This window comes from Tenrec ecaudatus, chromosome 8, assembly GCF_050624435.1.
Source record: "Tenrec ecaudatus isolate mTenEca1 chromosome 8, mTenEca1.hap1, whole genome shotgun sequence".
Lineage (NCBI taxonomy): Eukaryota > Metazoa > Chordata > Mammalia > Afrosoricida > Tenrecidae > Tenrec > Tenrec ecaudatus.
This window is the reverse complement of record NC_134537.1, coordinates 123,564,365-123,589,106: the sequence shown is the minus strand read 5'-3', so window position 1 is coordinate 123,589,106 and position 24,742 is coordinate 123,564,365. Positions and strand designations below refer to the sequence as shown.

General features: G+C 48.1%; 1 protein-coding gene across 2 annotated transcripts; it reads left to right on the top strand.

The window, feature by feature from the left end:
• Nucleotides 1–3,757: 3,757 nt before the first annotated feature.
• HELT (helt bHLH transcription factor) lies at nucleotides 3,758–5,476 on the top strand. Of its 2 annotated transcripts, none has more exons than XM_075555776.1 (4): nucleotides 3,758–3,784; nucleotides 4,181–4,285; nucleotides 4,436–4,532; nucleotides 4,980–5,476. In XM_075555776.1, the coding sequence occupies exons 1-4, from the start codon at nucleotides 3,758–3,760 to the stop codon at nucleotides 5,474–5,476; spliced, it is 726 nt and encodes a 241-aa protein (XP_075411891.1). The 2 variants fall into 2 exon arrangements, with proteins under 2 accessions (XP_075411891.1, XP_075411890.1); XM_075555775.1 differs by having other exon boundaries at nucleotides 4,977–5,476.
• Nucleotides 5,477–24,742: the final 19,266 nt, after the last annotated feature.

Genomic DNA, 24,742 nt, shown 5'->3' with positions numbered 1-24,742 from the left:
CCAGTCCAGATCAAGTCCATAAGTCTGATATTAGCCCATATGTACAATCTATAAAGTCCTCTTCAGACTAACAAAACTCATGCAATGGCGGCCAAATGCAGGAAGATCTCAGGCCAGAGAGTGGGAAGTCTTGTGGATCCAGTGGCAGTAGAAGCACCTCAGTGCTGGCAGGGGTCTCCATGTGGCTCCTTCACCTCCGGGGCTCTAGCATAGCTCCATGTATCTTGTCTGCAGGAATTTCTAGCATGGAGTGAGTGTGTGTGTCAACTCCAGCAAGCTATTCATCTAAGCGGCACCTGCAAATTAGGTCATCAAACTACGACCTGATTGACAGGCTAAACTCCACCCCATTCACTCTGAAGTCTCAAATTGACAACAGATTATGTAACTACCACATCAGGCTTCTGCTGGGGACTTTGGCTATATAGTTATTGGTTTCGTTGGAATGAAGACTACAAATGATGTAATAAACCAAACCGAACTCACTGCCATTGAGTCCAGGCTGACACCCTGTGCGTTTCCCAGACTGTAACTGTTTACAGGAGTTCTTCCACGGAGCTGCTGGTGGTTTCGAACTGCCACCCTGGGGATCACAGCCCAACATGAAACCACTACACCACCAGGGTGATCTAATGCCCACAATAATTACATCTATTTCACAGAAGAGGAGACTCGGTGGCTGGTTCCGCTTCCGGGTCGGCTGGGATGCAGGCTGTTCACTTCCCAAATCCAGCTCTCTTCACTACTCCACTCTTCTGGGGGGTGGACACGGGATTAAGGGACCACTAAACCATGCTGGGTCATCCTCTGGATGAGGAAGCATCAAGGGAAGATGACTGTGATGGTCCCGCCCCGCACTCTCAGGCAGGCAGTTGGATCAAGTCTAGGAAAGGAGGAATGATCCAGCGTCCTTTCCTTCTCCTGAAGAAGAGCAGGCGCAACCAGTCTGGCCAGGAAGCTGCAGCAGCCTAAGGGTTGAGCAGAGAGGCGTGCCTCCCAACCCCATCTCCACCCACCCACCCATTGTTGTTGAACCCCTTCGCCCTCCCTCCCCCCATTCCCTGCCAATCTTACCCGGGTCTCCTAGCCCCCCATGGACCAGGAGTCCGGTTCCTGGAGCAGACCCGCGAAAAATAAACAGTTTGCACAGAATAGTATTTGGCTTGTGCATGGCGCCCGCAGCTGGCGGTTAACACCGTCAGTAAGAGGATCAACTCCTGGTTCGTTGGTTTAAAAGGGGGCTAGGGCGGGCGGGGGGTGGGGTCCGGGTGGGTGAGAAGTGTGTGCGCTCCCTCACCCATTCACATCAGTTAATTTGGATGATAAGGGTTCCTGTTTAATCCCATTGTGTGCCAGTGAATATACTGAAATCCACAACCCCAGAGAGGGCACCCGCTACTGGCAGAGAAACGGATGGGAGGATGTGGGACGGGTCCAAGCTGGCGTGGAGTCCAGCAGAAATCTGGAGCGGGACTGGAAACCAAGCAGAGAAAGAGCTTTCAGGGGGACGGGGCCCTAGGCTCTGCCCGACTCCCGCACCTCTGGGCGGCTGCAGCGGGGGGGGGGGCCTTCGATGCCCCGAGGCCCCGAAGCCGCGGGCCCAAAACTCTTGCGCCCTTGGGGCTTCAACCCTCTGGACAGCGGGCTCCGCTCTGCCCAAGACTAAGAAACCCAAAGGGAGACAGGGCCGGCCGAGACGTCCTTGTGCAGAATAGAGAGCATGTAGGTAGGGTGCTGGGTAGGAAGGGAGGGAAAGACAGAGAAGGCGAGGCTTCGATTGTTCCCAGATGGAAACAAATGACCGAGACTGAAGCTCCGCGCCTCTAGAGCAGGTTATTAAAAACAAGTTCTATGATTTTCAGCTGCAAGAAAGATCTCCCCCACCCCACCCCGCAAACTCAAAGACGACAGAGTGCGGGGTTTCAAGGCAACAAAGTGGAGCGAACAAGTCAGGCCGGCGCGGGAGGAGACCCCGGGCCGCTGAGCCCAGCAGCCTGCAGAGGCGCAGGCGGCCAAGCCGGTTCCCAGCGCCGCCCCAACCCCCTCCTTCCCCTTGGGCCCTTTCAGCAAATTTCCCTCGTTTCTATGCGGGCCTTCCCTCCCTCCCACCCCCCATATGTTTGCTCGCTAAAACCATAAAAAAGAGATCAACTTCCCTAACTTCACGGGGCCCTTTTCAGTGACAAATATTGATGCCCAAAGTGTCTGCGCTCTCCCGCCCCCAAACGTTCAGAAAAGCGCCCGCGAAAGGGGGACATAAAAAGTTAACAATGCTGTGAAAATATGTTTGCAGAAAATAGACAATCGTTGGATTAAACGTATTCAAGTATGAAATAATGCCTTTTTGTGTCAAAACTTGGGCGATGGCTGGTACAAAAGTTCCCTGTGGCAGCTACTTGCTGCCTTTGTGAGCCGTGCGCTTTGGCGTCTCCACTTGCGCGCCTTACCCAGAGCCCTCTAAGCGCGATTGTTTCTCCCTTTCTAATGACATTTACCGGATCAAAACATGCTGTTAATTCGATCAGAAGGCTTCACCCTCCCTGACAAAGCCACAATAATTTCTCCTGAAGTTTGTTAAATTGACCAAAATTAGGCAAATGAATAGGGGTCCGTAGGCGCCCCCTCTCGCAGGTGACGTCGCATAATGCTCGCTGGGGCCAGCTGCATTCTCCCCTTTCTTCTCGGCTCACTCCTCTCCGTGTTGCCCCTCACCCCCCCCCCCTCCATCATACCCCAGTCCACCTCCTCCCCCCCCAGCCACACGCCCCCACCCTCTGGCATTATTAAAATTTAGCCCAATGAAACTATTCATACTTTTCAATGGACATTTTTGTATAGGATAATAGGCTACAAATTGAGCCTCTTCCCCCAGCGAAGAGAGAACGGGGGCAGGGGTGGGGGGGACGGGCAGAGAGAAAATAAAGCAGGCGACAGAGACAGGGAGTTGGGGGGAGCGTCGCGTGCCAAAGGCTGGCGGGAGGGGCGAGCCGAGGCGGGAGCCTCGTGTGCCAGCCGCAGCCCCACACCTGCCGGGATGTCCGGACAAATAAAGCGGTGTAAACAAAAAGGGGGGAGATGGACGTGTCACCAAGTCGTGTGAGAAAAGCCTGGGAACAAACGGGGCGCCTCCGTCTCCAAGAGCTCTCCATGGAACCCGGCGGAACAGCCTATTAAAGGCTTACTTAATTACTTTAATGACTCTGGACAGGCTTTAAAACGCACTCTGCGCTGCGACGGCGGCCTGGCTGGGATTTGTAAACAGGCGATCGTGTGAGACTCAGCGGTGGGACTAAAGGAGGCGACACTGTTTTGTGAGGGCCCTCGCCCCCTGGTGCCCGCGCCGCTGCGCCCCTGCGCTCCGCGCCGGCTGCAGGCGCTAGCTCACCGGCCCTGCCACCTTTTCCCGCCGGGCCCGTTGCATGCAAATGTTATTCCCGGGCCTATCACGTGTCCTTTGAAGGGCCACGTGGATTAACAATGCTGATCTGCCCCCCAACTTGCCCCTCGGCTGCTATTTTTCCCTCTAACTTCTTCAAAACTCATCTTGAATGCGTACATCCCCCAAACGCAGCTTCCCTAATCCTATGGAATAATTCAACGGGTGAATGCACTCGGGGGCCTAGATGACCGCTTTATAAAGGAGCCTCTCCGAGTTCAGAGGCTGCAGTCTACCTGGGACCCTGAAGGAGGCACGCCCAAGCGAAAGGAGGACGGGTGCCCGGGTCACCACCTTTCCCAAGGGTGCATCCTCACCAGGATGTCAGACAAGCTCAAGGAACGCAAAGTGAGTCGCCGGAGCCCTTGCGCCCTAGTGGTGGAAGCGCCTGACTTCAAGAGCAGCCACCTGGTTGGACCGGTGACGGAAACGTGACCGCACGGGACTTGTCGTGTGGAGAAACTCCGAGTGGTTTGAAAAGGGACTAGAGATAGAGAGAGGAGGGTCTTCAACCGGGAAGGAACCCATCCAGGACTGGAGGCTGGCGGCTACCTCCCCGAAGCCCTGGCGCTCAGCTGGGTGGCGTGGCCAGGCTGGGTAGACAGAAGGAAAGAGAGGCGCACTGGCCTGGGCGTGAGAGGTTACGAATTCAGGGAAGATGACCTACACGCAGCAACAGCTTTGAATTGGAGGGCGGGTTTGGTTGGACAACGCCATCCTAAAGGTACAACCCTCTGTTCACAGAGAGCCCCTGTGTCCCACAAAGTGATAGAAAAGCGGAGAAGGGACCGGATCAACCGCTGCTTGAATGAGCTGGGCAAGACCGTGCCTATGGCCTTGGCAAAGCAGGTAACGTTGGCCAGTGCCGGGAGCTGGGAACCCTCTGCAGTCGGGAACCTTGGGACGCCGTCCCACTTGCTCTTCAGCTCCGGGCGACGAGCCCTAGCGCGCGCCACGGGCCGGGTGGCCCGCGGCACACAATCCTGCCTTCTTTCGCAGAGTTCCGGGAAGCTGGAGAAGGCGGAGATCCTGGAGATGACGGTTCAGTACCTGAGAGCCCTGCACTCCGCTGACTTTCCCCGCGGCAGGGAAAAAGGTGGGCGCAGGTCGGGAACGTCAAACTTGGGCCAGATGCGCGCGCCACCCTTGGGTGCAGGAAATAGGAATGGAAATGGGGGTGGCGGGGGAGGGTGAAGGTGAGATCCTTTAAAGGCGCGTCTCCCGCCCGTGTGACACCGCGGGCGACAGTACCGAGGAGCGGATTTTGGGGGGCTGATGGGGGGCCTCGGTGCAGCCGTGTGCCCTTAGACGTTTGGGGAGGTGGGAGGCGCGGCAAGGGGTCCTGGGCCGTAAAGCAGGGAAGGGAGGAGTGAGGCTCTTAGGGAAGACTAGGAAGGTGGCTCGTGCTTTTCCAGCCTCCAGACTGGGGGAGGCTCCAGATCAGAAAACGCGAGAGGCTCCTGGCCCTGGCCTCGGCCTCCCGGTGGGGCAGGGCCAAGTGTCATGGTTCTTTTTCCTCCCTTCCTGCTCGCCCTGCCAGCAGACCTCTTAGCGGAGTTCGCCAACTACTTCCACTACGGCTACCACGAGTGCATGAAGAACCTGGTGCACTACCTCACTACCGTGGAGCGCCTGGAGACCAAGGACTCCAAGTACGCGCGCATCCTCGCCTTCTTGCAGTCCAAGGCCCGCCTGGGCGCCGAGCCCGCCTGCCCCGCGCGGGGCGCGCTTCCGGACCCGGAGTTCTCCTACCCGCTGCTCCCGCCGGGGTCCGAACTCCCCGGTACCGGCGCAGGGGAGGCTGCGGTATTCGCGCCCGGAGCGCCCCCGGGACCCTTCCCCTGGCCGCCGGGCACTGCCCGCAGCGCGGGGCTGCCCTACCTGCCTGGCGCCCCTGTAGCGCTGCCGAGCCCCGCGCCGCCGCATAGCCCCTTCCTGCCGCCGGTGCAGGGCCTGGACCGCCATTACCTGAACCTGATCGGCCACGCGCACCCCAGCGCCCTCAACCTGCACGCGCCCCAGCACCCGCCAGTGCTCTGACAGTCGGCTCGCCGGCCACCGAGCTGTGGGTGTGGAGGGATGGCCAGGAGAAACCCTGCCTACGGTGCCCTCCCAACCCAAGCCCAGCCGCTGTCAGCACTTGGATGGCGACTCAGAACGCCTCCGGCTCAGTGGCTGGGGGGTTGGAACCTCTGAACTGGAGGATAGAATTCCGGCTCAGCCACCAGCGTCAGCGGTACAAGCGTATCCAGGGAGGGTGTGGAAGCGGGAGCGCGGGGGCCGGGCGGGGCGGGAGGAGGGGGAGGCCAAGAACGAGTCTTCAGAAACGTCATCATAAAAGCTGCAATAAACGTTTTCTGATAGAGACCCAAAGAAATTGATTTTTTAAAACTGTTGTGACCTGCCCCACCACAGCCCACCCCCCGTGAAGTACCCAGGTCTCCAACCAGGTAGCGTTCCAGACAACGGCCTCTGTAACGGAGTGGGAGAGCGAGGGCGAATTGGAGACATAGCGGGAGGAAGGATTCAGGTCCCTGGATGCACCCTCCTCGAGCGCATCTTGGGCATTTTGTCTTGCAGAAGGGCTAGTGATGGAAAATGCAAACCGCAGGCCAATCCCCAAACGGTGTGGGTGGACATCGCCCTCTCCAACGTAGATTAGAGGCCAATGCTCAGGGCGCACGCGCAAGAGCGCCGCGAACCGCAGGACTCCGTTTGCAGCTTTGTAAACGTGCTGGTGTGGCTTAAAAACCTCTGGGGGATGTTTTCTATCCTAGAACAGCAATTTGCGACACCCAGCTTGAGTGCTAGAGATCCGGGGTTGCCTGGTGCGCACAGTTGCGCTCAGACTCCAGCCCGGGGGTGGGGGGGGGTGGGGTGGTGTGTGCACTAGGTAATAGGTTTGAGGAACGCGCTTCCGCAGACGTTTGATTCTGCTGCTGACAAGTCCTTCGGGAGCTCAAGCCTGGAGAGAAGGTGCAACCTTCCTTCCCTGGGCGGGGAGGGGACAGCTGGTCCCTTGTGGACCCTCGGTGCCTTTGCAGATCCAGGAAAAGCGAGCGAGGGCCCAGGGCTACTGCACGGACCTAGTGGGGGGAGGCGTGAGTGAGTGGGGTGGAGGGCGGCGTTAGCCTCTTTTCCAAGAGTCCCTGGAACTAGGGTGGGACTGGGATTTTTCTCGGCGTTCCCCACACACCATTCAGGTCTGGGCAGTTTTAGGGTTTTCTTCTGCCTATATCGTTCCATTCTCCTCTTCCCGCACTTGCTCAGCTTGCATGTTTACCTGTGCGTCCTCCCCAAGTCTATGGTCACAGTAAGATTTCGTATCCAAGAGCATTTACCTGCTGCCTTTTACCCTTGTCTTACTCCGTGTGCCTCTTTTCTTCCTCTTTAGTCCTCTTGCTCCAGCCAGAATCTCATCCCAGTAAAACTGGGGGACAGAGTTTGGGGTCTAGGGGAGACTTGGCTAGTGATCTCTAGGGGAGAGTTTTTTGCCTTAACGAACAAAATTGGTGATACGTCAACAAACTAATGTTGCTTTTAAGATCCAAACAGCATAATTTACTTGTTTTATGTAACTAGATCAAATAAAACAAGGCAGTCAGCGGGCAAACTTTGTGGAGATTTGAACAGTTGCCTTGGCTGATTTTTTCCTTTGAATTTTTGTTCCAGTTAACTTGTATTGCAGAAAATCTCTAGCTCAATTGATTCCGCCTTTCCAGAGACCACTTAGCTGAACTACAAGGCTTTGTCTTCCCACAGCTTAGCTCAAAAAGCTCACCCTCATGGAGATGCCACTCATAGCCACCCTGTAGGGCAGGGTGGAACTGCCCTCGTGGGCTCCTGCCAACTGGAACTCCTACCAGAGGAGAAAGCCAGTCTTTCTCCCAGGAGATTAGTTGGCAGACGGTAAATTAACTTATTCCATCCCTCTGGACAGGGCTTTAGGGAGCTTTGACCTAGACTGTTTACTGAGGTCATGCAATGGGATGACCTGCAATTTGTAAACCATCAAACTCCATAATAGAGAGTTACAGCCAAAGTGTGAGTGTATCGGGGGACACTTCAGTACATTGTCAATAAAGTGAAACTTCTATGTATATTGCTGGGGGGGGCAGTTCTGTAAACTTAAGAAAAGCTTTTGTATGACAGGGATTCTTCTTCTTATTATTATTCTTCCTGTCAAATGTAAACCCCTTTAGTTTATTGCAAGGTTGTACCTCACAACATTCCTTTGGAATTCGAGAAACCAAACTACTCATTGCGATGACAATGCTAGTTCAATGGTTAGGGTTCAACCCTTTAAATATTAGACTTTCATCTTTAAGGGAAGATATGTGGAGGCAGGTCCAACTACTCTTCACATTTAGCAAGGAGGTCCCTTCTTAGAGAGACTCCAAGATTTGGGTCAGCAACAGGTTCTCAATTCCATCTCTGCCTTCCCTCAGGGAGGGAGCATAAATGCTGGGTTTAGGACTATATGTACATTTTTATTCCTGGCTCCACATGTCAAAGGCCACTGTGGGATCTGAGACTAGACTATGAAGTTCTTTGTGCAGGGCGTGAGAGTAGCCAAATGAGACATCTGTTCTCTAAGGTTCAGGATTAAGGAGGTGGTTTATATTTATGTTTCTATGTTTACACGCAGACATTTTCTAAATAACTGTTTGACAGCCTTACACAGGTCTACTCATTTCTAAATGCATAGCCATGTGTATTTTGGATGTTTTGTAGTGTCTTATGCCTTATGCAATTTGGGTCCTTATAGAAGCATCCAGAACACCAGCGAAGGAGTACACTTTTATAATTCAATAAGCCTGCTCACTGGTCTTTTCCCAGAGGATTTCCCTAAAGTAGTACCCCCTTCCATCACCCTCCACTTCTTCTCTAAAAATAAAAACACTAGCAGCTTTTCAATATATGTAAGCCAGAGTGAGAAATCACATCCCAATCACAGACTCCTTAGAAATTTGCGTGTTATTATTTGTGTATTTTGCCCTTACATAAATACTTTTGAACTCAGAAGGGTGATTATTCTTGGATGTGTAAAGAGATTCTGAGGTATCTCCCTCGTGTCTGAGGGGCTCTTGAATGGACTTTTCTATAAACTCTGGAAGGTAAACTGATATCTCTTATGAACTGCTGAAACTGGAGTATCCACATGAATGTAAAAGCACAGGCCTTTGGGGATGACAAATATATATTGAGCAGCACGGGATAAGAACAAATTATGCAGGAGTGGGAGAATGGATGGGGGCTATTATTGGAACACATGTCTTACACCCATTTCATCAGCGCTGGAGACAGAATATGAAGAAGGCCTTTCAGGGTGGGTTTTCCCCCCTCTGAGCATTAAGCCAATCTGAATTCCCTTCAGCAGTGAAGCATTAAAGATATAGTGTTACCCTGGAAATATAAATTATTAATATATTCAGCATTTTTGTCACTTCTCAACTGTTAACCAAATTAGACAAAACTTTCTTTTGCTAAGTAGATTTTCTCTGTGGGATTAGCTTTGGGAATGCACAGGGCCACCACAGTAAACACACTGGTCATTTACATACAATTTTTGCGAACTTCCACTGGCCCATGACAGTCTTTGTACCTCAAATATTGGTATTCTTGATTCCCCCCACCCCCACCCCCCTCCGTCTCATTTAACTGTGGAGGATAAAACCCTGCTTTGGATTTTCAATGACCTCTGGATAAAAGTCTCCCTGCCGCTTTCCCTCTCTATTTGTTGTTGTATCTTTTTCGTATCTTTTTTTTTCTCTGAAACCAGGTCTCCTGGCTTGGCTCAATGTCAAACTTGGGATAATTTGACTTTGCAAAAAATTGGAAAATGTCACCACAAAATGCAATAGATTCAAATCCTGTTTCCTCCTGCACTTTCGCTGACAACAGGGCACTTCCAGCCTCCCAGCCCCCAGCCTGGACTCTGTCTGAATCTCCCACACCCAATCCCCCCACTCTTTCTTTAAGTAAGTTGTATAGTAATGGTTTCTAAGAGAGGCCTGACCAAACCCAGCAATAACAAAAACCTGTGGGTTTGGCTGGAGGTGACCCATTGTGAGCCTCTGAACCTCTTGTTTCTTGAGCTTCATCCTTGAGTGGGCAGGAATAAAAAGAATCATCCCCATGAAATCAAAGGTTTTTGCCAGAGGCTTGAGGAACAAAGCTGAAGGCCATTACTGTGGGACGGTCTGTGGCTCCTTCGGTGGGGCTGAGACAATGATGGGCTTCCAGGCGCTTGAGCTACCACAGCGGAAGGACAGAGCTTCTGAGCGCAATTAAACAATCAAATTGCAGCCCTGCGGATCTGCAGGGCTCCTCTGGTCTGGGCTGCTGAAGGCCAGAGAAGGAAGTTGGAGGAGCTGCTGTGGTGAGGGACTAACTGAGCCCCCAAACATAGGGAATTCCTAGGAACCTGGTCATGGGTGTCTGCTTGGGGTGACCCCTCTGGGAATGGAAGGTGATACGGGGCATATAAACCCACTGCGTGTTTGTGGAGTGCCGGGATGAGCTGCCCAATGTGCTGAGTTTTTAGGAATTCTGGATCAGATGTGTGGTCATTGTGAGCTGCCGTTGGGTGGGTCTTGGCCCTGCATGAGCCCGTCTGACAGAGTAGAGACCCACCCCCAGGCGGTGTCTGGGATCAGGTGGCCAGGGCTTTCTCCCACACAGCTGCTGGGGGGGGATTTGAACCGCCAACCTTTAGGTGAGCAGCCAAGTGCTTAGCTACTGTGCCCACAGGACTGGCCCGTCGGCCCCCGCAGTCCACTTCAGCAGAGACCAGAGAGGAAGAGCGATCTCACCTAGAAGGCTGTCAAGAGGAGCAGCGGCCCTGCCCTTGCCCAGAAGTTCAACCTTGTGGCCTGGCAGGTGGAGAGGATGCTCAGCCTGCTTCTTTGAGGCAGCTAACTTCTGTTTTTAAATTTCCTTAGAGCCAGCTGAGAATCATGGGGACCCCACTGGTGACAGAGCAGAACTGTGCTCCACAAGGTTTTCTTTCAATTACTATTTTTTTTCTGAAGTAGATTGCCAAGTTTTTCTTCTGAGGTACTTCTGGGTAGACTAGAACCTCTGACCTTTTGGTTAGTAGTTTGTGTGGGTCAACCATTGGTACCAACAACCCTCATGGCCATGGAGTTGATTTCAGTTCATAGAGACCCTAAAGGACAGGGCAGAACGGCCCCTGTGGGTTTCTGAGACTGTTACTCTTTACAGAACTAGAAAGACTCCTCCATCTCCCGAGGGAAGCGGGTGGTATCGAACTGCTGCCCTTGTGGCTAGCGGCCCGATAAGTGAATAACCTCTGACACCACCAAGGTTGTTGACCTCCAACTCAGGATTCAGACATAGAAACGACCTGATGGGAGTTCTGCTCCTCTCAGAAGGGAAGAATCCAAGGAAGGCTGGGCTGTACCAGATCCCTGCATCTCTTACCAGGAGTTCACTGCAGACTGTGGATTCTGGAGCTAGGTTGCCTGGATTTGCCTTCCAACCTCTTATCAGTGTAACATCATGCAAGTTTTTAAGCCTTTTGATGTCTGTCTCAAAACGTTGTTGTTGTTAGGGGCTATCAAGACATTTCCAACTGACAGCAACCTTATGTACAAAAGAACGAAACACTGTGTGGTCCTACAGCATCCTCACAATTGTACTTAGGTTTGGTTGATTGAGCTCATTGTGGCAGCCACTGGGTCCATCCATCTTGTCAGAGATCTTCCTCTTTCTCACTGCCCCTCTGCTTTATTTTACCTATGCTCTGCTTGAAGCACTTGCTGATGAAGATCAAGGACTGCAGCCTTCAGTCTGGATTGCAACCCAATGCAAAGAAAACGTATGTCTTCGCAACTGGACCAATAAGTAAAACCATGATAAATGGAGACAATATTAAAGTTGGCATTGTCAAGGATTTCTCCTTGTTTGGATCCACAATCAATGCTCATGGAAGCGACAGTCAAGAGACCAAAGAATGTATTGCCTTGGGCAAATCTGCTGTGCAAGACCTCTTTGGAGTGTTGAAAAGCAAGGAGGTTACTTTGCAGACCTAGGTGCCCCTGACCCAAGCCATGGCACTTTCAATCGCCTCATATGTAATGTGAAAGTTAGTCATTGAATAGGAAGACTGAAGAAACGTTGATGCAAGATTAACTCTCATTGGGAATGAATATTGAAACTACCCTGAATTGCCAAGAGAACACATAACTCTGTCTTGGAAGCTGTACAGCCAGAAGGTGCTCAACACGGATACTTTGGACATGCTATCAGGAGACACCAGTCCCTTGAGAAGGACCTCATGCTTGGAAGAGAAGAAGGGCAGCAAAAGAGAAGAAGGCCCTTCAGGCCCCAATCCCAAGTATATAGACACTCCCCACCTCACCGCTCCCCCCCAGAAGAATGCACTCCAGAGGACAGCACTGAAGTTACAGCTCAGGGAGAGGGGCATGTCTGATCAGAGCACACAGGAGCAAACAAAAGAAGAGTGAAGGAGAGAGGGTGGAACACATCCTGGCCCACCAAGACCCGAGGATGATATTCCTGCTCAGAGCAGACAATGCACAGAGAGGATCATAGGGCCAGCCCCACCACAAGAAAGACATCCCTCATGGACCCATAGTGCTATGGGGGACAACACTGGAGACACAGTGCAGGAATTGTGCCGATCAGACCCCAGCACACCGAGGTCAAACACTAAGGGTGTGCAACAGAACAACAAGGGGAGCAGAGCAATAAAATCCCTAGGGAATACAAAAAGTAGACTTTGGGGCCAGGGCATGGCACCTCACCAGACTTTACCGGAAAACGCTCCTTTTAAAGGTCAACAAACAGACTTGGAACTATTTATAAGCTTTCTTTTTTTGTCATGTTTTGTTTTAAATCATTTTATTGGAGGCTCATATAACTCTTATCACAATCCATACATACATCAATCATGTAAAGCACATTTGTACATTCGTCACCCTCATCATTCTCAAAACATTTGCTCTCCACGTAAGACCCTGGTATCAGCTCCTCATTTTCCCCCCAGCCCTCCCCGCTCACCTCTCCCCCATGAACCCTTGATAATTTATAAATTATTATTTCATTATATCTTACACTGTCTGATGTCTCCCTTTACCCACTTTTCTGTTGTCCATCCCCCAGGGAGGTTATATGTAGATCCTTGTGATCTGTTCCCCCTCTGTACCCCATCTTCCCTCCACCCTTCTGGTATCCTCAATCTTACCACTGGTCCTGAAGGGTTCATGTGTCCTGGATTCCCTGTGTTTCCAGTTCCTATCTGTACCAGTGTACATCCTCTGATCTAGCCAGATTTGTAAGGTAGAATTGGGATCATGATAGTGGGGTGGGAAGAAAGCATTTAGGAACTAGAGGAAAGTTGTATGTTTCATTGTTGCTATATTGCACTCTGACGGACTCATCTCTTCCTTATGACCCTTCCATAAGGCGATGTCCATTTGCCTACAGATGAGTTTTGGGTCTCCACTCTGCACTCCCCTCATTCACAATGATATGATTTTTTGTTCTTTGATACCTCATCTCTTCGACACCTCGTGATCACACAGGCTGGTGTGCTTCCTCCATGTGGGCTTTGTCATTGGTTTTGTTGTTCTTCTTCTTTTGTTGCTTTGTTTTCCTCTGTCTTGTTTTTGTGCTCATTATTGTCTCTGCATGTCTATCTATAAAAGATAGGTGGGATAAACAATCTGGAGGAGAAAACAACAGGACCAATGGCTCTGGGTAGACATGGGAGAGGGAGAGATGGGGGAAAGGAAAGGGGGTGTCAACCAACCCAGGGACAAGGGAACAACAAGTGATCTAAATTTGATGAGGAGGTGGGTATAGGATGCCTGATGGGGCTTAATCAAGGTCAATGCAGCCGAGAAAAATTAATGAAACCAGAATGAAGGTCGAACATGATAGTGGGATAAGAGGAAAGTAAAAGGAAATAGAGGAAAGTGTTAGGAGGCAAAGGGTTTTTATAGAGGTCTAAACACAGGCATGTACATATGTAAATATGTTTATATATAATGATAGGGAAATAGATCTATGTATATATATTTATATGTTAAATATTAAGGTAGCAGATGGACATTGGGTCTCTACTCAAGTACTCCCTCAATGCAAGTACACTTTGTTCTAATAACCTGGCATTCCATGATGCTCACCTTCCTGACACGATTGCTGAAGACAAAGCGGGTGCATAAGCAAATGTGGTGAAGAAAGCTGATGGTTCCTGGCTATCAAAAAATATAGCATCTGGGGTCTTAAAGGCTTGAAGATAAACAAGTGGCCATCTGGCTGAGAAGCAACAAAGTACACATGGAAGAAAACAACCAGCCTGTATGATCATGAGGTGTCGATGGGATCAGGTATCAGGCATCAAAGAACAAAAAATCATATCAATATGAATGAGGCAGAATGTGGAGTAGAGACCCAAAGCCCATCTGTAGACAATTTGACATCCCCTTATGGAAGGGTCATAAGGAAGAGATGAGTCAGTCAGGGTGCAGTATAGTACTGTTGAAACAAACATACAACTTTCCTCTAGTTCTTTAATGCTTCTCTCCTACCCACCTCCAGCATGACTCCAATTCTACCTTACAAATCTGGCTAGACCACAGCATGTACACAGGGGTACAGATCAGAGCTGGAAGCACAGGGACTCCAGGAAAAAGAAACCCCTCAGGTCCAATAAAGAGTGTAGCGATATGAGGAGGGGGAAGGGAAGGTGGGGAGAGAAAGGGGGAACTGATCACAATGGTCTACTTATAACTCCCTCCCAGGGGGACAGACAACAGAAAAGTGGGTAAAGGGAGACATAGGTCAGTGTAAGACATGAAAAATAATAATAATAATAATTTATAAATTATCAAGGGTTCACGAGGGGAGGAAGGTTAAAAAATAGCTGATACCAAGGATTCAAGTAGAAAGAAAATGTTCTGAAAATGATGATGGCAACATATGTATCAGTGTGCTTGATACAGTGGATGTGTGTATGGATTGTGATAAGAGCTGTATGAGCCCCCAATAAAACAATTTTTTTAATATTGAAAAAAGAAGAAGGAGGAGGAGGAGGCCCTCAAGGAGATAGAGTGACCCAGTGGCTGCACCAATGGACTCAAACCTAAGAACAGATGTGATGATGGGACAGGACCAGGCAGTGCTTCGTTCTGTTGTACACAGGGTGGGGACGAGTCAGAACTGATCGGATGGCACCTTACAATGACAATAAAAGTCCAGTGGACAATTCAGCTTAGTCATTGCAACTTCTTTGGAGAGTAGTAGAAAATAGGAAAAGTAGAATTAACAGTAGGAATTATTTCAGTATCCCATAAGTATACTTTCTGTGGTAGTATATTAGCTTTTCCCCTATTTTTTTCCCAAACAAGTGTGTTGTCCATTCCATTCATCTGCCTCATAATCCAACTCACTCCTCAATGTAGGTGGAAGTCCTGTTACAGACTCAGTTTCCTGACACCAGCTTTTCCATGCATACACAGGGTGGTGTAAGAATTTATCTGGAGGATGTGTGTGTGATACTGTGTTTGGAGGAACTTTTATTTCCTTCTCCTCTTTGAATCATGTGGAGGAACATTACCAGAGTAATCACATCTCTCTCCATTCATCCATATCCGCAGTCACCTGATTTGGAAGTGTTTGGGAGGAGAAACTGACGGTACTTAGTTCAGCCCTGTTCCCTTTGGGAGTCCATTTGCTTACGGGAAGCTGGCAAGCATACATTACTCAGCTGGTGGTAGAATGTACAGCCACAGCCCTTCCTGTGGATTTCTGATGCTGTCGGGTACCGTCGAGTTGGCTCCGACCCATAGCGACATTACGTGCTCCAGAACTAAACACTGCACAGTGCTGTGCCATCTTCACTCTTGTTCCTGTGTCAGTCCATCTTCTCCAGGGCTTTCCTCTTCTTCGCCACCAAACATCATGTCCTTCCCAGGGACTTATGTTCAAAGTCTTGCCATCCTTGACTCCAAGGAGCACTCTGGTTTTACTTCTTCCAGTTCAGATCGGTTTATCCTTTTAGCAGTCCATGGTATGTTCAGTATTCTTCTCCAACACCATAATTCAAATGCATAGACCTTTCTATGGTTTTCCTTATTCAATGATCATCTTTCACATGCGTATGATGTAATGGAGAATACCATGGCTCGGGTCAGGCACACCTTCGTCCTCAAAGTCGCATCCTTGCTCTTCAGAACTCTAAAGAGGTCTGTGCAGCAGGCTTACCCAGTGCAATGCATCTTTGGATCTCTTGACTGTTGCTTCCATGAGCATTGAACCTTTTCTTCATTTATCACCTACTACCTATTGGTCCAAGTGTGAGGATTTGGGTCTTCCTTGCATTGAGTTGTAATCCAAATGGAAGACTACAATCCTTGATTTCCATCAAGTGCTTCAATTTCTCCTCACTTTCAGCAAGCAAGGTTGTGTCATCTGCATAATACAGGTTGTTAATAAGCCTTCTTCCAATCCTGATGCCACATTCTTCTTCAGGTAATCCAGCTTCTCTGATGATTTGCTCAGCATATAGATTAAGCAAGTATGGTGAGAGGATACCACCCTGATGCACACGTTTCTTAATATTAAACCAATCAGTATATCATTTTGTTCTGTTCACACAACTGCCTCTTGATCCACATGTTCCAGAATTCCCATTCTTCTCAAGGTTATCCACAATTTATTATGATTCACACAGTTGAATGCCTTTGTGTAGTCAATGAAACCAGTAAGCATCTGTGTTAGTCGGGTTGACTAGAGAAACAAATCCAGAGACACTCACTCATATGTGTGTAAGAGAAAGTTTTATATCAAAGGCTAATTGTATATTGATAAAACAGCCCAGCCCAGTCCAGATCATGTCCACAAGTCTGATAGTAGCCTATATGTCTGACACCAGTCTTCAACTTCCAGAAACATTTCAATGGGTAGCCCATCAATTCCTGGTGTCTTAATTTTGGCTAATGCATTTAATGAACTTTTTCCTTCAGCACCACTGGTTCTTGCTCATATGCTACCTCCTGAAATGGTGGACTATTAACTAGTTGTTCTTTTTTTTTTTTAGTTGTCTTTTTATACAGTGATTCTGTGTATTCTTTCAATCTTCTTTCGACACTTTTTGCATCATTCAATATTTTGTGTCAATTTATGGATAGTTTAATTTTAGGGAAGAGTAATAATAGGCTCCTGTACATCAAGGCCACATCTTCCAGTAAGGCACAGTCTCTACCTATCACATACATATATAGAGCAAACGGTTCCAAGCATAAAATCAAGAACAACAATGACAACCAAACTTACTACCATTGAGCTGATTCCAACCTACTCACCCAACAAGGTAGGGTAGACCATACCTGTGGGTTTCTGATGCTACAAGTCTTCATAGGAGTAGAAAGCCTCTTCTTTCTCCTATGGAGCAGCTAGTGGGTTCAATCTTCTGACCTTGTGATTAGCAACCCAATGAGTAACCTATTATACAACCAGAGTTCTTTCTATTCCAAATATAGATAAGTGCAAAATTGAATTTTCTTCATCAGAGACTCTAGACCCGCCCCCCAAATCTAGGGTTCGTGTCTATACATCTAAGAATGTGAATATATATATATATGCTGGTGTGCAATAATATGTACATGAACAACAAATGGAACCTGAGGAAAGTGCTATCCACTGAAAGAATCACCAAGTTAGAAATTGAGAAACTCAACAATACCTGACTTCCCTCAAAGATGAACACACAGTACAGAGGTTTGCCAATCTGTCCTATTACAGTCTTTGACTACCTTTCTACCTGTGATAGTGGGTAGATATGAAGGAGAACAAAGAGAAGCAACAGGCAATTATGCTGATGGGCAATCGTGGGAAAGTTGCTGAAGTGATAGATGGGGAGGGGCAAGCAATGTATGGGTAGGAACTCTATGCTAAGCTGTAAAGAGAGGTGAGAGGAAGAAGACCCAGTGAGATACAGGGACTTGAGCACTATTTGTTTTCTGTTTTCATAACTGGTCTCATTCATTGCGTTAGTCTTCGTACTTTAAAGAAACAAATCCACAGAAACTCATGTATAAGAGAGAGTTTTATCTAAAGGATAAGTGCACATCAAGAAAACATCCCAACCCAGTGCTGCCCAAGCCCACAAGTCCAACATTAACCCATATGTCCAATACCAATCCACAAAGTCCTCCTCCATCTCACAAAACACACACTATGATGCCGCCTGCAGGAGGAAAGTTGAGTCAGTGAATGTGTAAGCATCTCAGCATTGGCAGGGGTCTCCACACAGGTGCTCCAGCACCCAGGGCTGCATCGGGGTAGGTCCATGTGGCTTCTCCTGGGGGATGTCTTGCAGGAAGTCAGCCTTGCCAGGTAAAGCAGGGAACTGGCTAAGGCAGCTGCACCCTGGTGCGACCATCAGAAACCAAGAGACCCAAGAACTGGAAAGGCGAGGCTCACTGAGCCTTTTATCCCTCTGCCCTTCAATTAACCCCACATGTGTTTATCGGCCAGGTTGGCACAATAAACTAACTACCTCGTTCATTATGTTCTGTTTAAAAACAAAAAGAAAAAGACCCAAACTCCCTGCCATTGCATCGATGCCAGCTCAGAGTGATCCTGTAAGACAAAGCAGCACTGCCCCTGTGGGTTTCTGAAATGCAACACTTATGGGAGGAGACAACCCTGTCTTTCTTCTGCAAAGCAACCCTTGCAGCTCGCAGGGCAATGTGTAACCACTATGCCACAGAGGTTCCTGCTTAAAAGCAGTCGGCAAAAATGATGTATTACATATGGCTTACACCCTGGTGAATGCCCTGTGACCAGCAGCCCGGGCGTCGGGTCGCCTTGTTCACATGCAGCATGGGGGAGGAAGCGGGTGCGGCAGATGCCCTTCGGCTAACATCAGCATGCTGCCATTTGGTCTTCCTGAGGAGCCGTGTCAATCTCTTCTAGTTTTGGACATGGTCTGCTTTCTTTTTGACTGAGGTTTTTATCTGCTTTCCTTTTTTATTAGTTTTCCATTTGTTTGTTTTTAGGATGTTGCTCTGAATATGAGATCCAGGAAGGGTAAATCTGAGGAGAGTCACTGGAGTCCTGGCTCCAGGGTCTTGGCAGGGAGAGGGGGTGGGGAGCTAATAATGATGAGGACAAGGAGGAAGAAGATGCTCTAAGCCTGTGGTGATGATCGAACATCTCTTCCGATGTGACGTGGCTACTGCATGTAGACAATGTGAATTACATGCCAATAACATGGTTGAAAAATATGTACTAAATAGAACTTTATAAATATGGTGAAATTTTCTTACTATGATATTTTAGGATACTTTTTACAATGTTTAATTAAATAGAAGCAAACCTCATCTATTGTTTTGTTATATATAGTTATGTCAGCAGAAACCCTTCACACCAAAACATCTTCCCTGTTACTCACTAATATCAGTAACTTTATTTTTCACATAAGCATGATTTTATGGATTATGTATTCCAGCATGCAAACAGTGACCTAGCCCAGTTGCTTTTTGTAAGTGTGAAGCAGTGGTTCTCCACCATCCTCATGCCGCAACACTTTCATACAGTTCCTCATGTTGTGGTGACTCCCCCAACCATCAAATTATTTTCATTGCTACTTCATCACTGTAATTTTTCTGTTGTTATGAATCAGGTGACCCCTGTGAAAGGGTCATTCGACCCCCACCCCACCCCAAAGGGGTTGCAACCCACAGGTTGAGAGCTGCTGCTATATAATTTCTGAGGCTTTGCAAGTCTTTATGGGGGCAGCCAACCTCATCTTTCTTCTAAGGAGTAGCTGGAAGGTTTGAACAGTAGGTCTTTTGGTTCAGAGTCCAATGCTTACCCAACTCCGCTACCAGGACAGGAGTCCATTTTAGTCTCATCTGACCTACATGACAGCTCTGTGAAAAGGGTGAGAGCAGCATGCAAATTGCCAAATTAGAACTGAATATTCAAGAGTTGGGCTTGAACCCCAGTCGACAGTGGTTTCAGCCCTGGCTCCATCTTCTTGCTGTAGGACCTTGAACAAGGTACTTCACATTTCTGAGCCTCAGTTCCATGTGAAACGGAGCGTACTGTCTCCTGTCCCAGAGATTGAGGCAAGAAGGCAAATTTACTCAGTAACTCTCAGGTATTCTGAACCAAAATCCACCTGAGATTTCTGGCAATTTCCTCCTAAATTGGTGACCTATTTATAATATTGAATTTTGGACATCTGGTTTACTTTTTTTTAAAAGTCACTGTTTTCCTCGTTATCTCAGGAAAGACCATGAGAAACAGGCCCTTTGTTGGGACTTGATAGGCGGCATAGACAGACAGGGGCAGCTCCAGAAGTTGTCAGCAGGGAGAGCTCAGATCCGCGTCAGCTTGGAGTGGGGCCAGGGCACCTCATGAAGGCTGCATTTTCATTAGCGCTCTGGTTCAGTGGCTTTCCAGAAGTTGATGGCCGCTTTAAGATCCACAGCCATTGGGTCCATCTGGCTCATAGTGACCCTGTCCAGGGTTTCTGAGAGTGTACATCGGAGAGTACACCGCCTCATCTTTCTACCAAGAGGGAGCTGGTGGGCTCTGTCAGTGAGTCATCCGATGCCTACCTCACAGTATTAGCAGGACTCCCTGAAGGAAATGAAGAGGTGTCTAGATACCTCAAGGCTACTTCTACATGTCTCCCCTGACCTAGCACAGGGTAGGTGCTTCCACACAGTTAATCCATTTAATCTCCATTTAATAACTTCTCCAAAGAATCAACAAACAAAAAACAAACTTACTGCCAAGAGTCAATGCGGACTTGCTGTGACACCCCACCCCCGTGGATTGCCGAGAGTGTAACTGTTTACAGGAGTAGAAAGCCCAGTCTTTCTCCCTCAGAGCTGCTGGTGGTTTCAAACTGCTGACCATGTGGACCACAGCCCAATGCATAACCACTACCCCACCATGGCTCCTGCATAACGTCTACAATCAGGGCGATCCTTGTCACATGCCATGGCGTCGTTCCCTCTCATAGTGACCCCAGGTGTGACAGAATGAAACCCCACCTGGTCCTGGGCCATCTTCCCAAGAACTGCTCGCTTGGAACCCAGGCTGCAGCCACTGTGCCAATCCATCTCCTGGACGGCTGTTGTGGGTAAATGCCATCAAGTCAGCTCTGTGTGCACAACAGAGCCAAACACTGCTCGGTTCTGACGATCCTGTCCATGGTCTTAGGTTTGAACCCATTGTTGTAGTCACGGCATCAGTCCAGTCAATCCACTGGGCCTTCCTCCTTTTTGATGACCCACTACGTTAGCAAGCATGATGTCCTCTTCCAGGGCCTGGTCTCTCCTGACAGCATGTTCCCAAAGTCTGCAAAATCAAGTCTCACCTTCCTTGCTTTTAAGGAGCACTCTGGCTCTACTTCTTGTAAGACAGATTTGCTTGTTCTTTGGGCAGTCTGTGGTACTTTAAATAGTCTTCTCGAGCACCACAATGCAAATGCATCCATTCTTCTTTGGTCTTCCTTATTCACCGTCCAACTGCCACATGCATGTGAGGCCACTGACCATACCATGGCTGGGGCAGGCCATCTCCTTGATGGCCTTCCTCTTCTTTTGCTGATTCGCTACCAAGCATGATGCCCTTTTCCAGGATCTGATCCCGTGGTGAGATTCAGCCAGTTCACACCAGTTTGGCAGAACTGATGGCTACATTCTCGTTGAGTTTACCGAACCCATTGGTCGAATGGCACTTGCAATCAGGGTTCCCTCTAAGGTGGGTGGCCGGGCAGCTTGCTCTTCTTTAAGGTTCCTCTGCCAGACAGTATGTTCAAAACACCATAATAGTGGTCATTTTACCCAATAGGTATAAATAATTAGAAGGAACTTTGCTTATAACATCTATTTATTTATCTCCCTATACCCTTGAGGAAAGAATACATTTTTACTCCTTTGCATTTGTTACTTCAGTAAACAAACGTAGAATGAAAGGAGGAAAAGTGCCGAGCAATGAGACAGTGACACGCTGTCATTCACTTCAGCTTTGGGTTACCCCCCCAATTCCCATGAGCTACTATGAGTGAATTACGCAATTGCTAAAAGTGTTCAAAGAGCTAAAAATCTTATTGGAACAAATGCTGTCAGTTCAGCAGAAGCCGAAAGAGGTTTTTGAAAGATAAACACAATATGTTCAGAGAAGAGAAGTCGCCTGTTTCTCATATCTCAAACACAATGGCTATTATCTACATGGCCTACCTCTAAAGGAATGGGATCCTCCTCCCGCAGTGAAAAAAGATGGTCAGAGGTAAACCACACAGCCAGTGATGCTCAGATAAAAGTGAAGAAGGTTGTCAATGAAGATGACAATCAAAAAGCAATACAGAGATATCTCAAACAGCAGTTTTACATCAGGTATTATTTAGTATTTTTCATTAATATTTAAAAACTTTCTTATAACATAATCTAGCTTGTGTACCTTTTATTGTTCTTATTTAAATAAAATGATGAAATAATGAACTACCTTTCCATATATCATTATATATGTATATACTTAAAATGGGCACTAGGGCAGTGGACTGATTGTTCAACTACTTAAATCCCACCCCTGACCTGATCTCTCTAAAAACATGTCCAGTTGGGGCGGGGGGTGGGGGGGAGACTAAGTCTCGCCACATCTTGCCTCCAAGGAGCATTCTGGTTGTATTTCTTCTAGGACAGATGTGTTTATTCTTCCGGAAGTCCACAGTACTTCCAATATTCCTCACTGGCCCCAGAATTCAAGTGCACCAACTCTTCTTCAGTCTTCCTCATACACTGCCAAGCTTTTGCATGTAAGTCCCAGGACCGCACATTTCAGATAAGCATTAAAGAGTGTCCCAGTGGTGCATCACCAGGGATGAGAGATTCAAGCTCGAATATGTTTATGCTGGTCCAGCGTACTTTCTTCCATGGAGTTTTTCCCACCATGGGACATTTTGAAAAGGGTGTGGTTTGGGTCTGTGTTTAGGAGTCTTCTTCTTTCCTTGTGTGAAAGGGCGACCCTCCAGGTTCCTGTGGACAGCCTTTAAAATCCAGAGTTGAAAAATCAGTACCTTTCCATCTCGAATTAGACAAGCACGCTGTACTCATTATAGCAAGCAGGAGACACACAGGAGAGGAAGAAGAGACAACCCCACGCATAATCCCACCGTCAGGGATAAGCGTTGTTAACACTTTTTGTTTCCTTAAAGTGTACACTAATTTAAAAATACGTTTTAAATAGCTAACATCATGATCTGGTACAAAATTTCATGCAAAAAAAGTACACAGTGTAAAAAGAGGACTTGATTCAAAGGGCTTAAATTGAGAGCAAATGCTTTGAAAGTGATTAGGGCAAAGAATGTACAGATGTGCTTTATACAATTGATGTATGTATTGATTGTGATAAGAGTTGTATGAGTCCCTAATAAAATGTTATTTAAAAAAAAGAACAAAGAAAATGTTCTAAAATTGATTGTGGTGCTGATGTACAACTCTTCCTAATGTGACTGAACTGCTGAATTGTATGATATGTGAATTATATGCTAATAAAATTGTTTAAAAATAAATAAATAAAAGTTTTTTTTAAAGTACACAGTGTAAAATGAAGTCTTCCTCCTACATCTGTCCCCTGCCACCCAGTGTCCCTCCTGGGAGGCAATCACTGTTATCAGTCTCTTACTTGTCCTATAAAAGATAGCCCAGGTGTACACGAAGCAGGGCACTTTTTAAGTTCCCTTTTGAAAAGGCATCCCATTTCATAAGTACATGTAAGCATATGTGTAACACTCCTTACATTCTCCATTTCACTCACCTTTCATCTCCTACATGCTCACACCTGCTTCCCAGCATTTCCCGCACTTGGGTATTCAGGTTGCTGCCCAGGCCAGGCAGAACCACCTTAAATGGATAGGCCTGCAACTGAACCCCTTGCTGACACCTCCATTGTGAGGGGGAACAAGTTCTTGAAAATTTGTTCTGAGATGGTTCCACAAATACCCCACACAGGGGAGGTGAGAACTCAGGAGCTGTGTCGTGGGGCACCTCCCTTCAGCAGGGTCAACATGCATCAGTGCACGGGGCACTATATTATAACTCGATGGGCAGCATTCTTCCGCATGTTGGCTCTCTCTAAGTATCAAGGGTCACCCTGCCTAAACAGCTTGTTCATTCCCCTCCCACACAATGCTGCTGCCCAAAAAGCTGTGCCCTTTCCTGAACTTGCCAGGCTCTCCCCTGCCTTTGCACACACTCCTTCCTCTTACTAGAAGGTCATTTAGCTGTCAGCCCAGCTTCCTCTACTCCCTTCCTTGCCAGGCAATTTCCAGCTTGCCCTTTAAGATGTAGCCACCCTCTCTGTGGGGAAGCTTTCCCAAGTTCCCATCTCCTCACCTCCCAGTCTCATTAAGCATGTCTGTGAGCTCACTGTTAGAACCTGTGCAAACCCCCTACATCAGTGCCTACACATGCCAGGGATTGAGGAAATGGAGCGTAAGCCCAGCTAAGCTAGGTCCTGTCAGCAGCTACAGTCTAATGGAGAAGAATTAGGTAAGCAATTATGATACAGGGTGGGAGGTGCTAAAGGCAATTGCAGAGGGCGGGGCCTTCAGACAAGGTGTTCTCAGCGACCCCAAACCCGCTTCTTTCCTTTTCTTGTTTCATAGTCCTTGGTAAATCCCACATACACTGTGCTTTCTGTGGGGAATGTACACAGAGTCTATTCCAAAGATCAACGGTAGCATAGCATTTAAAAGGGGGCCACTTGAAAGTTTAAAGACACTTTGTTTGGTGTGTGTTTGTTCACATTCGGGTGTATCTCAGAGGTGTGATTTCATTGGAGGTCACCCTCTTGAAGTTGTGTTATATGTTTATTTCTGTTTTGGTACATGCAACCCAGGATTGATGAACCTATAGGGACAGCAAGTAGAATAAGGGGTTCTGGGGTGAAGTGTACAGAGGTGGTGGTGGGGTGTTAGGGAGATGATGTCAAGGAGTCCAGGTAGAATAAGAATGCTGGAAACTGGACATCCCCTTATGGAAGGGTCACAGGGAGGAGACGAGCCAGTCAGGGTGCAGTGTAGCAACGATGAAACATACAACTTTCCTCTAGTTCCTAAATGCTTCCTCCTCCCCCACTATCATGATCCCAATTCTACCTTACAAATCTGGCTAGACCAGAGAATGTACACTGGTACAGACAGGAACTGGAAACACAGGGAATCTAGGACAGATGATCCCTTCAGGACCAGTGGTGAGAGTGGTGATACTGGGAGGGTAGAGCGAGGCTGGG

Bases quoted from the DNA above. Each gene is read 5' to 3' on its own strand.
- HELT (XM_075555775.1), top strand. From the start codon at position 3,758: ATGTCAGACAAGCTCAAGGAACGCAAA. The intron at 3,785-4,180 runs GTGAGTCGCCGG...CTCTGTTCACAG, and splicing joins ACAAGCTCAAGGAACGCAAA to AGAGCCCCTGTGTCCCACAA. The intron at 4,286-4,435 runs GTAACGTTGGCC...CTTCTTTCGCAG, and splicing joins CTATGGCCTTGGCAAAGCAG to AGTTCCGGGAAGCTGGAGAA.